At 44.8% G+C, this 15,634-nt stretch overlaps 1 protein-coding gene across 6 annotated transcripts in view; it reads right to left on the bottom strand.

The window, feature by feature from the left end:
• Positions 1-4,733: 4,733 nt before the first annotated feature.
• The window catches only part of LOC138785262 (E1A-binding protein p400-like), a 76,310-nt gene continuing 65,409 nt past the window's right edge, over positions 4,734-15,634 (bottom strand). For 5 of the 6 annotated variants that reach the window (XM_069961011.1, XM_069961017.1, XM_069961014.1 and 2 more), the window contains 8 exons: positions 14,662-14,839; positions 14,265-14,419; positions 12,298-12,480; positions 12,046-12,211; positions 10,783-10,910; positions 9,764-9,928; positions 6,847-6,924; positions 4,734-6,694 (listed from right to left, as the gene is read on the bottom strand). In XM_069961011.1, the coding sequence (XP_069817112.1) occupies positions 6,422-6,694; positions 6,847-6,924; positions 9,764-9,928; positions 10,783-10,910; positions 12,046-12,211; positions 12,298-12,480; positions 14,265-14,419; positions 14,662-14,839 (1,326 nt within the window). In that variant the 3' untranslated portion in view covers positions 4,734-6,421. The remainder of the gene's footprint in view (positions 6,695-6,846; positions 6,925-9,763; positions 9,929-10,782; positions 10,911-12,045; positions 12,212-12,297; positions 12,481-14,264; positions 14,420-14,661; positions 14,840-15,634) is intronic. The other variant, XM_069961015.1, reaches the window with a different exon arrangement.

Genomic DNA, 15,634 nt, shown 5'->3' with positions numbered 1-15,634 from the left:
CAAAGGCATCAGCTGAGCTCTGACAAGTAGAGATAGCGGCCAGTGGGCTCGAGCGGGCGGCCAGCAGCGTAACAGCTGACGACAGCGGGACCGCAGCAGGCTCGCCCTGTGCATGAGACAACCGCTGCGGTACCGCACTCTACATGCTTCAGGTTCTATGGTGTGACCAGAGCAGTCACCCCCACCTGTGGCTCTCCACATACTGCTAAACTAATCCATGATGGAAGGCGGCTGGAGGAACACTATTTACAATGGGGAAAGTCAGGATTTAAAGGGGAAGTCCAGCCGGGAAGTGAAAACTCACTGGGGATGATGGGGGGGGGGGGATAAAGAGCAAGTTATAGTCACCTGTCCTGTTAACTGCACAGAGGTGCATCCCGCTCCTGGACCCCCGCCGTCTCCGGCTGATGGATGCCAGAGACCTCCGCAGTCACTGATTGGCTGAGCGGGACCCCTCCGCAGTCGCTGATTGGCTGAGCGTGACACCTCCGCAGTCGCTGATTGGCTGAGCTGGACACCTCCGCAGTCGCTGATTGGCTGAGCTGGACACCTCCGCAGTCGCTGATTGGCTGAGCTGGACACCTCCGCAGTCGCTGATTGGCTGAGCGGGACACCTCCGCAGTCGCTGATTGGCTGAGCTGGACACCTCTGCAGTCGCTGATTGGCTGAGCTGGACACCTCCGCAGTCGCTGATTGGCTGAGCTGGACACCTCCGCAGTCGCTGATTGGCTGAGCGGGCTAAAGCCCCTATTACACGGGGTGACTGGAGGAGAAAACGAGTGCTTGCTCATCGCTCGCTGGCGCCGCTATTACACAGGGTGGCAGTGAGCGGGTGAGTCCGTAGGCGGCCAGCGTGATCACTAGATCGTCCGGGCAGCCCATAGCAGCGGTTTGCTGCTGCCGTTCCTATGCTACGGAGCTGCAGCAGCAGACCGCTGCTATATTAGTCGTTTGGCTTTCAACATGTTGAAAGACAAACGACTGCAACGATTTGCCAACATCGTTCGTGCCGGCTGATCCTTGCATTCTATTACACAGGACAATTAACGACCGATACCATCCGAATACAACCAATAATCATTTTGTGTAATAGGGCCTTAAATCCCACCAGTCTGTGACGTACCCAGAACCAGAAGATGACAGCTGGACGGGGTCCAGGAGCTCCGTACTTTTAACCTCTCTCTTTTCTCCCGCACACACTTATCCCCACCACTCAGTGAGGATTACAGAAGCCCCTGTAGGAGGAGTTACATGGTGGAGGAAGTGCAGTTGAGTTTTAATCAGTTTCTCAGAGAGGAAAGACACAAAACCTACTATTCCTGCTGTAGTTAAGCCAGGGTCTGGCTGATGCCAGGACTCCTGTCGGGGACAAGAAAGTCAGTTCAGTGCTGTCTAGTCTAGGCTCAAGAGTGTACAGATGCAGCAAGAGACAACCAGTTCTTCCACAACTACTACTATACCTACTATGCAGTGCTAAGCACTTTAAAGGGAACACCCTAACCAACGCCAAGAACATGTCTAAAAGCAGGACAGTATCCTGAGCACAAGAGGAACTAGCCTTGATAGGACAAAGCAGCCAGGACTGATGGCCTACATATTCTATTGCGCAGTGCAGGTAACTGAGACACCCCCAGACACTTAGCTACACCCAGATAACCATGACTGGGACTTGTATTACCCTAACAAGACGGGTAGCTTGCAACTGTAGGGCAAAAGGTGGTCAGACCAACGTCTAAACACAACTGCAAATAGACACTTCAATACAAAGTATATCTTAAGGTTCCGGCAGAGCACACAGTTACGTTGGGTTGGAGCTCCTCTGCCTCACTCCTCTCCTCTACGCTTTAAGCACCACTACAACTACCTCTAATCTACTCTCAAACACAATAAGGTCATGCACTAAAAGTCTATGTTAAGATTTATCTATTCCGCAAGAGTGTATTGTGTGATTGAATAACAGTAAAGCTGTTCTATTTTTACATCACTGGGACTCCGCATCCGCACCAGAACCCATACACACACCTTGGGTTATTTTTACCCTTTCTGTGGGTGGCGGTACCGATAGTCCGGGTGGGTCAGTCAGTACTCAGGACTACCATGACAAGAGCCCAAGGGACCCACTACAACCTGGCAGGCTGCTAACCATTCGGGGAGCACAGCCAGCCGCACAAACAAGCAGGAGTCAACATCACAGTGCTGGACAGGCACTGGCGTCACAACACGAACACCTTTGGCTGAGCTGACACCGTAGCAACCAACACACATACAGCAGCTGATAAGTACTGGAAGACTTGATTTTCACTGGAGTGCCCCTTTAATATCCCATTGTGATACGTTCTCTTTTCCTCTGTTTTCTGTAGCTGTGATGTCACATAACTGGTTGCGGACACATTCTGGAACCAACTACCGGTATGAATTATACAGAAGCTACTATGCCACAATATATATTGGCATCCCTTTTTGACAGGTTTGTGAAGTATATCAGCAATGTATTGGTATAACATGGTGTGAACCCAGCCTAAAACTATCCAAGCAGTCTTTACTAAAGGTGTCCCAAAGGTAAGTCCTCTGGAGAGAGCGACGCCGCGTGTCCCCTTCACCAGTCATCTGCTCACTCATAGGAATAAATGGCCTCCATGTCACCTTTATTATACTATACAATAAAGAAGCTTCATTTTCCGAAACCATACCATATACTTTAAGGAACAACCCTGGTGTCAGTAAGCAGCGGTAATAATGGGCTCTAAGAATATCAATTGTATAGTAATAAGAGACTTCCAGACAGTCTCCCTATTAAAGAACAAAGGCCTTGGAGATGTTAATGAGGCCTCCAAAACTTGACTTGTGTTGAGTTATGATGGAACAGTTATACTGCTGTCTGCACCAGTCATACCTCCAGGAGCCTGGATCTAGAGGCAGCATCAGCAACACGGACTAAGGGTGCGTTCACACTAAGGAATCCGTGCGGAGAACATCCCATAGATTCCGCTGCTTGCCCCCGCTCGCATCTCCACCTGTCCCATAGACTCCTTTTTATAGTCAAGCGGATTCCTCCGTCCACCCAAAGAATTGACATGTATGACCATAGAATGGACTCTATGAGACAGGACGGAGATGAGAGCGGTGAGTTATCAGGATTCCGTAGTGTGAACGCACCCTAGGTCTCTCTGGGTTATACTGCCACCTGCTGTCTGCAGCCGTCATACCTCCAGCAACCTGGATCTAGAGGCAACATCACTGACAGGGACTCAGTCAGTCTGTGGGTTATACTGCAACCTGCTGTGTGCACCAGTCACACCTCCAGCAACCTGGATCTAGAGCCCACGTGTCAAACTCAGGCCCTCCAGCTGTTGCAAAACTACAATTCCCATCATGCCTGGACAGCTAAAGCTTTAGTTGCCCAGGCATGATGGGGATAGTTGTTTTGAAACCACTTGATGGCCTGAGTTTGACACCCCTGATCTAGAAGAAGCATCCTGCTTAAAGTGGGGGAGGGGGGCCACAGGTATCATTCAGAATAAGGGATAGGTCGGAGGCTGAGAGGGAGAAGATACTGGCATTTGCCCTTATTCTCCCTGATATTCTGCTCTCTTCAGTTAAATGAGTTCTATATGTTGATCAGCTGTGCTGACATGACAGCGCCCCCTCTGTACAGAAGAATAATGCAAATCACAATGGTTTTTTCTGGGCCAGATAAAAGATCTGCAGGGTAAAGACACCCAGCACCCCACCATCAGCTGCTCTGGACTTGCAATACACAGTGTAGTGGTGAACCAGTGACAACCTGTTAATGCAGCTCAGTTCCTGGTCAAGTAAGTTATATTACTTTATAACATAATTTTAAAGAAAAGAACCCCCCCCCCACCCATATACCAGCAGTGAGGGCCAACATAATACACCCCCCCCCCCCCCCGTGCTTAGTGTGTGTGTGTGGGGGGGGGGGCATGTTGCCCCTTACTGCTGGTATATGGGGGAAAAAAAAAATTATTTTAAGTTATGTTATAAAGTAATATAACTTACTGGCCACTTTATTTCAGAGACAACTAGACTCTTGTCTCCAGTTCCGATGCGGTTAGCAATTAAGCTCCATTCACTTCAATGGAAATGAGCAGAAAAACCCCACCCAAGCTGGAGACAACAGTGGTGCTGTCTCTGGAAGAAAGTGGCCATGTTTTTGAAGTGCTGGATCACCCCTTTAAATCTCTTCCTCTGCGGGCCGGCTGTGAGCGGAGGATGCAGGCACAGGGGAGCAGCTTTTTGTTAATGGTCATTACAGTGCCGCAGAAATTCACACAAATTCCCTGCTGCTGGCATGATCGTGATACATCATGCTGGGTGGGGAAACTCTCCATGACAGGCCTTCCCTGCCTGTAAGGTGCGCAAGATGTACAGACGTGTGAATGTGGCCTTACAGCCTAAGGCCCCATTCACACTACGGAATTGGCGCCGAGATTCCGGGCGGAACTCCTCCGCCAAATCTTGCCTTTTATCAGTTACAATGGGAGGGCGCATGCGCCTCCGCTCAAAGAATTGACAAGTCAATTCTTTGAGCGGAGAGGCACGCATGCCCTCCCATTGTAACTGATAAAAGGCAGGGTTCGTCGCCAATCTCTGCGCCAATTCTGTAGTGTGAACGAGGCCTAAGGGGTTCTTTTCATTGATCATCTACTGCACAAGCATTGTAATATTAACCAAAGACACTCAGACGCACAAATCACACGGACACAATATACTTCTTTAGAAAAGAGAGATTCTTACAAAATAAAAACCAAAATGGGAGAGTCAAAATGTTTACAATTTTCAAGCAGTAAAAGGTTCACATTGAAGTTTTTCTTCTTGATTCTTTGGAAGGGTACAAGCGAAAAATCCTAAAACAAATCCTTGGACCCCATGTCTTGTTTTTATACCTGATGGCTACTTCAGAAAGAAGTTACTGTGCAAGCAGCGAGCCCCAAATTGCAGCTGGGCACCTGCCATTCATTGTGTTACTGCTGATAAAACTGGACACCGCTCATTGCTACAGCAAACAATAAGGGATAGAGAAGAAAAAAAAAAGTACATGAAAGGACACTGTACTATAACTATGGCCGTGATGTGAATATACACGGCGGGAGTTATAGTATCTATTACTAAAATTGAATTTACTCTGTACAGGAAAAAAAAATACACAGCGGCGGATTGTTACACATTAAGATTGGTATAAATTACATTTAAACATATTAGCATACGTGGAATTGTGCAGTGAAAAGGGTTCAGGACTGCTAGCAAGTAAGAAATGATGATGCCAGAGCTGTCCATAGCAATGAGTCGCTGCCTTCTCCAGCAGTAAAAGGCTTTATTATCTGTGAATAGGTCTTTAGGCCCTTAAAGAGTCCCCACATAGATCCATTTATTCATGTCTGTACAAAAATAGTAAGATGTCCAAGCTCTACATTTTAACCTGATTTTTTTCTTTTTTTTAGTCCTCAACAGAATGAGGCTATGGGGTGCAACCTGGCAAAAACTTCTTTCTTTTTTTTGTTAGTTTGATTTAGCTTCTTGTATGTTTCTGCATTTACACCCGCAAAGGCCACACATGTGAAACCTGTTATTCCAGTTATGGCTTTTTTTCCCCCCAAAACCCCAAAAGTTGGGAGTGCGCCTGTTTTTTGACATGTGTACACAGCTCCCGAAACATTTACAAACACATAAGTAGGTTATGATGAGTAAGCATGTTACAATAGGTTGTGCTATCATGGTTACTGGTTAAAAGGGAAGTCCTGGGAAACTACAAAAAATACAAGGCGGCCATAATAAAAAGTATACTTACCAGTCCCTGTGCCCTCCATAGCGCTGCTCCTGGGGCCGGCTGTCATTTTCGCCCAGCATCCAGGTACCCGGCTCCTCCAGCAGCAACATCAAGGCCCGGCTGATGTATTGCTTGCTCAGCCAGTCCGTGACTGCAACAGTGTCCTGCCCAATCACTGATTGGCTAAATGAGCAATTTATCAGCTGGGTACGTAAGGAGGAGTGAGATCTGGGAGCGGCTCTACAGGGCACAAGGATAGGTAAGTATACTTTATTATGTTCCCGCACCTCACTGCCTGTCTGTCATTTTTTAGTTTCATAGGACTTCTCTTTTAAATTTTATACATACAGTAATATGTGTTAACTTAAAACCTGCAGTCTCTGCCCCTCTGCAAACCGTGAATCGTTCACAAGGTCCAACCAAGAGGTAGAAGGGACTGACTTGATCCAATTCAGTTTAGGTTTACAGTAAGGAGGCAACAGGCCAATCTTCTAGAGCTTATGTATTGAGCTTTGAAGTCCATCCTTCTCTGAGTAGCTGACTGGTCCTGGTAATAGAAAGTCTGAAGGGTCATCTGTGAACCATACCAAAAGCAAGGCATTCCGAAAAAAGAGAAGGCTCAATCCATGGCTTTCAGCTTGGCTTTGTGGGAGCTTTGATCCTTACAGTCTGGGTTCGGACTTGTAATTTTGCTTGCTGGTTCTGGGTGTCAACGGCAACTGATATGGGAGCAGTAGTCTGACCGGCTGAAGCCTGGAGCTGCGGTGAAGCGGCGGCTGCCATTACTTGCTGCTGCAGGAGTTTTTGCTGCACTACATGGGCTGCAGCTGAACCAGCAGGTATCACCTGCACCTGCTGTGGTCCTGCGGCTGTTGCCTGCGTCAAAGTCACAGTCTGTGGTTGAACCTGTTACAAATAGGAGATGACCAGACATAAAGCATCAAAACACACACAAATCAATGACAGAAGAAAAATGTAGCAAAAATGACTAACCAACAAATCTCAATGGAAACCTTGTCTGGTAATAGAAACAAATAAGGATTGAATGATTGTATTACCTGCTGCGAAGCGGAAACAACCTGCTGGAGTGTGGCAATGGCTGCCTGCTGCTGGACCACCTGAGGGAGTTTGGCAACCTTTAAAGAAATAAGAAAAAAACTCATTGTTCGGAGATATACTACTGAGAAAGTGAACCATGATCACGAGTCAATGAGGACCTGTAGCCGACCTGGAATAAGAGAGATGTTACTATCAGTAAACAGCGTAAGGTGGTGCAACGATGACACCTTTTCTTTTTCTTAATGTCCTCCTGTTCCTAAATGTGCGTTTAAAGGGGTTATCCAGTGCTACAAAAACATGGCCACTTTTCCCCCTCTCTTGTCTCCAGGTCAGGTGTGGTTTGCAATTAAGCTCCATTTACTTCAATGGAACGGAGTTTGAAACCCCACCCAATCTGGAGACAAGAGCGGGAGAAAAGTGGCCATGTTTTTGTAGTGCTGGATAACCCCTTTGAAAGAGGAACTATCATCAGGTTAGACTTATCGAACCTGCTCATATTGCCCTATAGTACAAGGGGGAATGAGGATAAAGGTGAGTCTCTTACCTTCAGCCTCGGCACCATTCTCGGTCTGGTAAGACCGTTAGGAGCACTGCCCCACTCTGCTGAGCATCATTAGGAGGGGCGGCTGGGGTGGATCGGCGCTAAAGGGGCAAGCAGTGCTCCTAATGGTCTTACCGGACTGAGGAGTAACTACCAGCAAAGGAACGGCGCTGAGGAGGAAGGTAAGAGACATACCATCATCTTCGGCACCTTCTGCACAATAGGGAGCTATCAGCAGGTTTAATAACTCTAACCTGCTGATAGTTCCTCATTAAAGTGTGTCTGACAATTCAGTTAAAAGGTACCCACCATCCCACATGCTGGGCAGGATACCTTCTCCAAACAGTACACAGTCTGCTTCTGAAGCGAGCGGTGTACAGAACAACCTGAGTCTCCAGAGGCTGCATAGTAAGTGTATTATGATACAGTCCACGGCACTGCCAGCTGTTCCGCACGTCACTTACTTTAGAAGCGGACAGTGTACCTGCCAGAGTTTGGATAATGGTAGGTACCTCTTAATAGTCAGGACTTTCTGTGCTCCCCAAAGCCATAGGCCATCCAGATTTTTTCTTGACCCACTGACTTTTTTGGGCACCTTAAAGATGGACTGTAAGGCTATGTTCACACCAAAATATAAAAAGGTAAAATACAGCCATATTTTCAACATAATAATGTGCTCCATTGAAGTCAATTGAAAAATCGGAAAACAATGAACACACACTGTATGGAATAATGGTTACAATCAATTATTTGCAACCTACTTTTGCAGAGAACAGACTTTTCCTATCTGTTCACACACTGTTTAATTTTTACTCAAAATTACAGGCCTATTTAACTTTTATTTTACTGTGTATGAACCTAGCATGTAGACGCAGTAAAGCCTGGGTCCATAAAAGATAGTGGTGTGTGTATAGCACACAGAGAGGACTACAAGGTGTGTGCATGAGGCCTCGTAGTTAAGAGACAGTGAGTCACAAAGTTACACAGATTTGTAAATTACTATCTCCAGTCTTCCAGTACTTATCAGCTGCTGTATGTCCTGCAGGAAGTGGTGCATTCTTTCCAGTCTGACACAGTGCTCTCTGCTGCCACCTCTGTCCATGTCAGGAACTGTAGAGAGAAGTAGCAAATTCCTACTTCTCCTGATGTGGACAGTTCCCATCACAGACAGAGGCGGCAGCAGAGAGCACTGTATGAACTAGATAGAATATACAACTTCCTGCAGGACATACAGCAGCTGATAAGTACGAGGGGCCTGATTTTTTTTTTTAAATGAATAAAAATTAATAATTTAAATCTTTACAACTTTCTGATATCAGATAATTTTTTAGGCTTTGTTAGGCACTTCTCTCTCCATCTCTCTCCTCGCTGCAGGAGACAGGCTACATACATTTATATAGTCAGTCATCAAAATCCCGAGAAATGGAGCACAGCCTAGCGCTTTTCCGATTTGTTTTCAGGATCCAGACCCAGATCAATCAAAGCCTGTAACAGGTCTCTTTGACATGTGAAAACCTAGGTTTTTTAAAATAGTGAGATTTTAGGAACTGCAGATCCACTGTTTGCTGCCCAGCATACGCCCCCTCCCCCTACCAAATACAGGGAGGGAGAAGAGCCAGTGAGGAGATAAGAGGACAGGCAGGGATGTATGATATTATATACTTCAGGGTGGGGTAGAGAGAAAATAGAAGATAAACACCAGGAGCAGAGTCATGTGATTGTTTGTGATACTGACATCCAGAGGCATTGTAGCTGCAGATACTACATCCGTAGGTGATAGCGCATAAGGACTTCTGTTAGTTTTTCACAGTTACCCCCATTTACAATTTGCAAAACACAAGCAGTTTACTTTCCGGTTTTCCAAGACGACACACGTGAATACATACCCGATATATCATCATTCTGACTTTTATAGATCAATTATGAGGAAAATGCACTTTATAAGCCTCAAAATCGTGAAAAACCTGTATAGGCCACAGGGCTCGTCAGAGATTTTATATATATATAAATGTGCTAGAATCACTGAAAATATAACCAGCAAAATGCCTAAATGATGAATAACTATTGTTAATGTCCTCCACAGAGGGGGAATTATACATATTATATGTATATATTATACACATCCTAGGAATCAATGGTTAGTAATTATTGCGGCTAGAATGGTGCGACACTGCACAGAATACAGCAGGAGGATCGGCTTGTAATCATTCATAATATATATATATATATATATATATACATATACATATATATATATATATATATATATATATATATATATATATATATATATATATATACATATACATATATATACACACCTCTATTTGCAAACTACAGCCATCCTGTAGTTCTCCACTGTTAAAGGCGTTTACCTGTATTTGAGCTTGCACCTGCTGGGTCCCAGGCGCCTTCTGTGCCTGAGTTAAGGACGTTGTCAGGAACTGAGTTTTAATAGCCGGCTGGTTGGTATAGGTGACTTTTTGCTGCTGTGAGGCAGTGGACACTTGGGGTGTCGTAATCTGAAGGGAAAGGTAAGGCTGAGCATTAAAAGCCCAGGGAAAAAAGCAGATGGAAAGAGATCAACGAAACAGCCAGTAAAAGTAGACACAAATACATTAGTACATATAAAAATGTCATTATATCATCCTGCTTGTTACTAGTGGTGGGAAATGGCATTATATAAATATAATTATGATTCCTTAAATGAGGGCAGTATAAAATGCTGAGCAGATCGGTGTATTATTTCTATCATTCTGTTTATCTGTTCTCCTAATTTGCAGGAGAATAGGATACTTGCCATATCCCTCCCCCTGCTGATTGATAGTTGACTGCCTATACACAGCATCTGCCAATCAGCAGCTGGTGGCGGGGTGTTTACTGGTGCTCATGAATATCCAGGACTACTGAGCACACACATAATGGAGAGGACTACTTATTGTCCATGTTATTCATGAGGATATCTCCGAATCAGCTGCACAGAACAGTGTAAGTCATACATACATACATACATACAGTGTAAGTCATAAATACTCCCGCATTTAGCCCCATTCACCATCTCTGACACTGCTTCCAGGAGACTGTCAAGCAGGGATAGGGATTGGAAAGGGGTGGTTGAACAGATCCTACAAACCCATGATGCATCACATAAATAGCTTTTTCCCATGAAATGCACTAACATATAAATGGAACTTCTAACTTCTCTACAGTATCTTGCTTTTTTTTTTTATAAATGCTGTACTAGTGGTACATTCACTTTAAAAGGGAGGTCCGTGGTTAGGTAAGAACAGGATGTATCCCTTTAAACTTAATTCTTTTGCACCCATGCCAGTGTTTGGCTCACACAACTGCATGTATGAACACAGTCTTGAGTATAAATAGACATGGCACCTACCTTCTGTTGGCCCAATGTTGTCTGTGTCTGTAGAGTCTTCTGCTGTTGCTGGGCCTGTGTTGTATGGTGTTGTTTAAATTTCACTAATGGCTGCATATGCAATGGCTGGGCCATGACAGTCTGCCCCCCTAAAAAAAACAAAAAAAACAATTACAATTTAAGAGGTACTCAAGCAAATTTTAATTTGTTTTCCAAATCAACTGGTGCCAGAAAGCGCCAGAGTTATAATTTACTTCTATTAAAAAAGATTAAAAAAAGCTTCAGTCTTCTAGTACTTATCAGCTACTGTATGTCCTGCAGGGAGTAGTATATTCTTTTCAGTCTGGAGAGCAGGAAAGGTTTTCTATGGGGATTTGCTCCTGCTCTGGACAGTTCCTAACATGGACACAGGTGGCAGCAGAGAGCACTGTGTCAGACTCGAAACTTATTAACCCCTTCTTTGCTGATAGTGTTCTTTATTGATACAGCGCTATTTTTGGGGTGTGGAGAAAATCATCTGCCTTTCAGTTATTTCTTATATGAAAATTTGCTTTGATATACAAGCGATTTGTATTACAAGCACATTCCCGGAACAAATCATGCTCATTAATCCAAGGTTTCACTGTACTGGCTTTAGGAAGAAATTAGAAAGAGAAAGAAAAAAAAAAAGCTTTCCTAGCTATTACTTGTACACATTTGTTACTCCCCCCCCCCTGTGGTTCCTTTGAGTTGATACACGATGATGCACATTTTACTACCATAAAACTGTTCACAAGAAGATAACGGAAATTACAGAGAATAATCTTGGTTTTTTTTTTTAATATAGAGCTCCCTTATCAAAAAATCTGGTAATATAAATGCTTCCTATTCAGATACGCCGAGAATGTGACAGACCATCTCCAATAAAATTGCCTTGCGGAGATAAAATGCTAAGATGGATGACAGAGGCGTTATGTAATTGAATCTACAGCCTGCAGGAGGAGGGGGAAAATTGATAACAAGTGCCCGCGATGAGCGGCTGGACCCCCGCCAAAGCCATTTTACCCCCAAACTGTAATAACGTCACAATTCAGAGGAAAATGCCTGTCCCGGATGATGGACTGGCGCTCAGCCAATCAGTAACTAAACGGCGTCCCGTCAGTTCATCAGCAAGGTCGTGATGTGGACACCACAGAGATCCCGGAGCCGGCTGGGTTCCCGCGGCTGCTCCCTGGACTTCTCCTTTAAGATATTGGAGTCCCTGAAATCCCACATTTCACTATCCACTCTCGCCATTTTATTTACCTGCTACTTTCTGGGGCTGATTGATGGACACACTGATTCCCGCTACTGTAACCGGAAGGGTAGTGACACCTCCAGATGAGACTACGGCAGATACCACCGGTGGCTTTGCCAAAGCAACTTGTGCCGTTTGCCCGGGCTGAGCTTGGATCTGACCTTGAGCCTGCAGCTAAGTATTAAAAAGGAATGACGTTAAATTGACAAAATCATAAGACACCCAGTTTAACCATGTGTAATATACATAATTGATGTTACCAGGCGGAGGTTGGTCACGGTAGCTCCAGTAAGGACGGCTCCAGCACGCGATGCAGTTACAGCCAGCTGCTGGGTTTGCTGAGGTTGGACCTGTACTTGTGCTGTGGTGCCGGCCAGCGTTCCTGTCTGAGTCACCTGCTGTGGAAGCTGAAGCTTCTGTTTCTGGAGCTTTAGAAGCTGCTCCTTGGACAGAAAAATAAAAAGGCAAAATGAGCTTGCATATTCATAAATTACCTTTAGGTTACAAACCCACTTGGCGGGTCTGCAGCGAGTCTCCATGCTGCGTTTTTGCAGCGAGACTCGCTGCAGATCCCGGCCCTATGCTTTTAATGGCAGACAAACACGCAGCAGGGATGTACATCCCTGCTGCGAGTTGGTCTGCAGCCCTCCCCATTAACCCCCCGGCCGCCGGAGCTGATACTTCACCTGATCCCGGCTCCGGCGGTTCCCGATGTCTTCAGCAAGCCGGAGCAGGGACCAGGTGAAGTATATGCTCCAGCCAGCCGCCAGCATGGAGACTCGCTGCAGAAGTGGGTTTGTAACCTTAAGCAGGAATTACACATTTTCCAGAAGTGGTGCAACTGTTTTTTTTTTTTTTAAAAAAGGGGCAGTCCACTTTATAGTAAAATAGGTCAGTATATAGTATTAGTAACTGTGCTCACGGCACTTACTGACAGCAGCTCCCTGTGTACCGCTCAGAGCCAATATCAGACTCCCCTCCCTCCAGGCTTTGCTGCCCTGCTCTGTAGTGAGTCTGTCCATAAGATGGCAGAGCATGGCCATACCCCACCCCCCAGTGTTCTCCATAGACATATACAGTCTCATCGGTGAACACTGGGGGGCGGGGCATGGTCACATGCTCCTCCACGCTCAGCCATCTTATGGACAGAATCACCACAGAGTAGGACAGCACAGGCTGGGGGAGGGGAGTATGATTTTTGCTCTAAGAGGTACACAGAAAGCTGCTGTCAGTAAGTGCAGTGAGTATACTTACTAATACTGTACACTGAACTATTTTACTATGAAGTGGCCAACCCCTTTACACTTATATTGTCCTTTAAGGAAACACAAATATTAATTTAATTTAATTTAAACGCAACTGAACCCAGACCGCACCGGAAAAATTACATGTGGTAGGTAACACATACAGAAATAAGTTCCCTGTTGGATATTACAAGGCCTCGTGTATTCAAAATTACAATAATGTATGTCTTTTCCAATAAGGGAAATCTAACTTTATAACAGCTGAAGTGTAAGCCACTCGGGATCACTGGACCTGGACGATTCCAAGGGGAAGATCGAGCGCAGGTACTTACATTAAATGACGTCTGGTAGGCATCTGTGATTAGACAGAATTGGACCATCTGTATTCCACGATTTGTCCAATATAAAATGTTTATTTCATAGTAGCAGCAACGTGTTACGGCCAGCCGTATCCAAGGTGGCTATTCTTAAGCTTAACAACAACTGGCAAACACTCCTCAGTTGCTGCTACTATGAAATAAACTATGAAATAAACATTTTATATTGGACAAATATCGCGGAATACTGATGGTCCAATGCGGTCTAATCTTCGATGTCCTTCAGACGTCATTGAATGCAAGTACCTGCACACCATCCACAAGCTAAGATGCTGCACATTCAATATATACCTGTATAAAACTTGTCTGTGTCTTCTTTCTGCTCTAAAATTCCTTCATGTCACCTGTGGACAGTGTCACCTAGGCGGAGCTTCATGACAGTGTGGCCCCCTGGTGAGATGAGGCATAACTGCTGTGAAGCCCCGCCTTGGTGACAGTCCACTGTTCAGAACCACACATAGTGTAAGGGGGGAGTAACAGTATCACTTTAAATAGACTGCAGCATCACAATGTTGGCTTCATCTCTGGTAGTTCTTGCAGTTCTTGTCCATGGTCTGAATATTGCTCTATTTGTTAAACAAGCAGACAGACCTCCAAACAGCTCACCTGAGAGATCTTCGTAACAGCCTTTATTTGCCCTGGAGACGCCTGGGCCTGTATCTGAGACACCTGGACCTGCTGTGCTGTGTGTTGCTGGCGAAGCAGCTGGAATTGTGCAGGGGTGATGGTTTTGCTGGCCAGTGGAACCCCAGTAGAAGTGGCTGATAAGTAAAATGAGACAGGTAAATAATGTGGATTCTCCAATCCTAGTTTTTACAGTTCGTTGCTGGTCAGGGCTATGAAGTCTCCTCTGTGCAGTGGGTGTTTCATTTCACTATTCACATTTATTTGCAAAATTGAATAAAAACAGAGTGACTCTAAAAACATATGTTATGTTATAAAAGTAGCATCCTGTAGTTACCTGCTTTACCATTGCAATAAAACAGGTGGTTTGTTTGTTTACCTGTAGTCACTTGGGTGACAATGGCTCTCGCCTGTGTTTGAACTGAGGTTAGGTTAGGTGACACAACCGTCCCTGCGGTCACAGCTCGCACACCCGGACTGGTGGCTATTGTCACCATCTCTGTGGGAGTTGTCACTGTTCTTTGCTGAACTACCTGACCAGTTGCTCCTGCTGTAGTCTGAAAAGAAAAGCAAAGTTGTATGTTAAACTACTACATGTAAATCAGGGTTGTTAGACAGTTGTCTGCCATTAACCCCTTAAATGCTGTTATCCATAGCAATTGCGGTATTCAAGCATATCCGTGACAGGACTGGTTTTCCTGAAAAAGAGGTCTCATACTTACCTATTTAGGGGCCAACCTGTGATTGGCATCTACATTCTGCCTCAGGCAGACTCTCGTTGCAGAAAACTGATATCATTGATCAATATTACGTGTCATAGCACTGACTGGTATCAGGCCTTATTCCAAAGTTACGTGGACGGTTCGTAAATATAGAGGATGTGCTAAGGAACGGAGGTCGGAGCTCCCAACATTGCATATCATGATAATGCAGGGAGCTCTGAAACTGTTTAAATCTTTGTGTTACTGTACTGATACTGTTTTGGAGCTCCCGACATCAACATAACACATGATGCCGGGAGTTTGTAGATTCTGTTCTGTAGTACATCCTCTGTGCATGGAACAAAATTTCAGAATGGGTGAATGCCCCCAATTTAAAACAAAAACAAAAAAAACAACACTTTTACAAAGCCCCTGTCCAAATAAAAAAAGCCCCATTTTCCAAATAAAAATATGTTAAAAAAAAAATTAAAAATAAAAATTAAACATATTTGCTATCATTGCACGGTGAAGAGCAATGATCAAATGATCATAATGCCATCTACACCAATAAAAAAAAAAAAAAAAAAAAAAAAAAAAAGCCGTAAAAAATGATCCCCCAAAGCCCTTTAGATGGACAATAAAAAGGTTATA

Source organism: Dendropsophus ebraccatus, chromosome 3, assembly GCF_027789765.1.
Source record: "Dendropsophus ebraccatus isolate aDenEbr1 chromosome 3, aDenEbr1.pat, whole genome shotgun sequence".
Classification (NCBI taxonomy): domain Eukaryota; kingdom Metazoa; phylum Chordata; class Amphibia; order Anura; family Hylidae; genus Dendropsophus; species Dendropsophus ebraccatus.
Note: the sequence above shows the minus strand (reverse complement) of the source record. Positions and strands in the feature narration are given on the sequence as shown.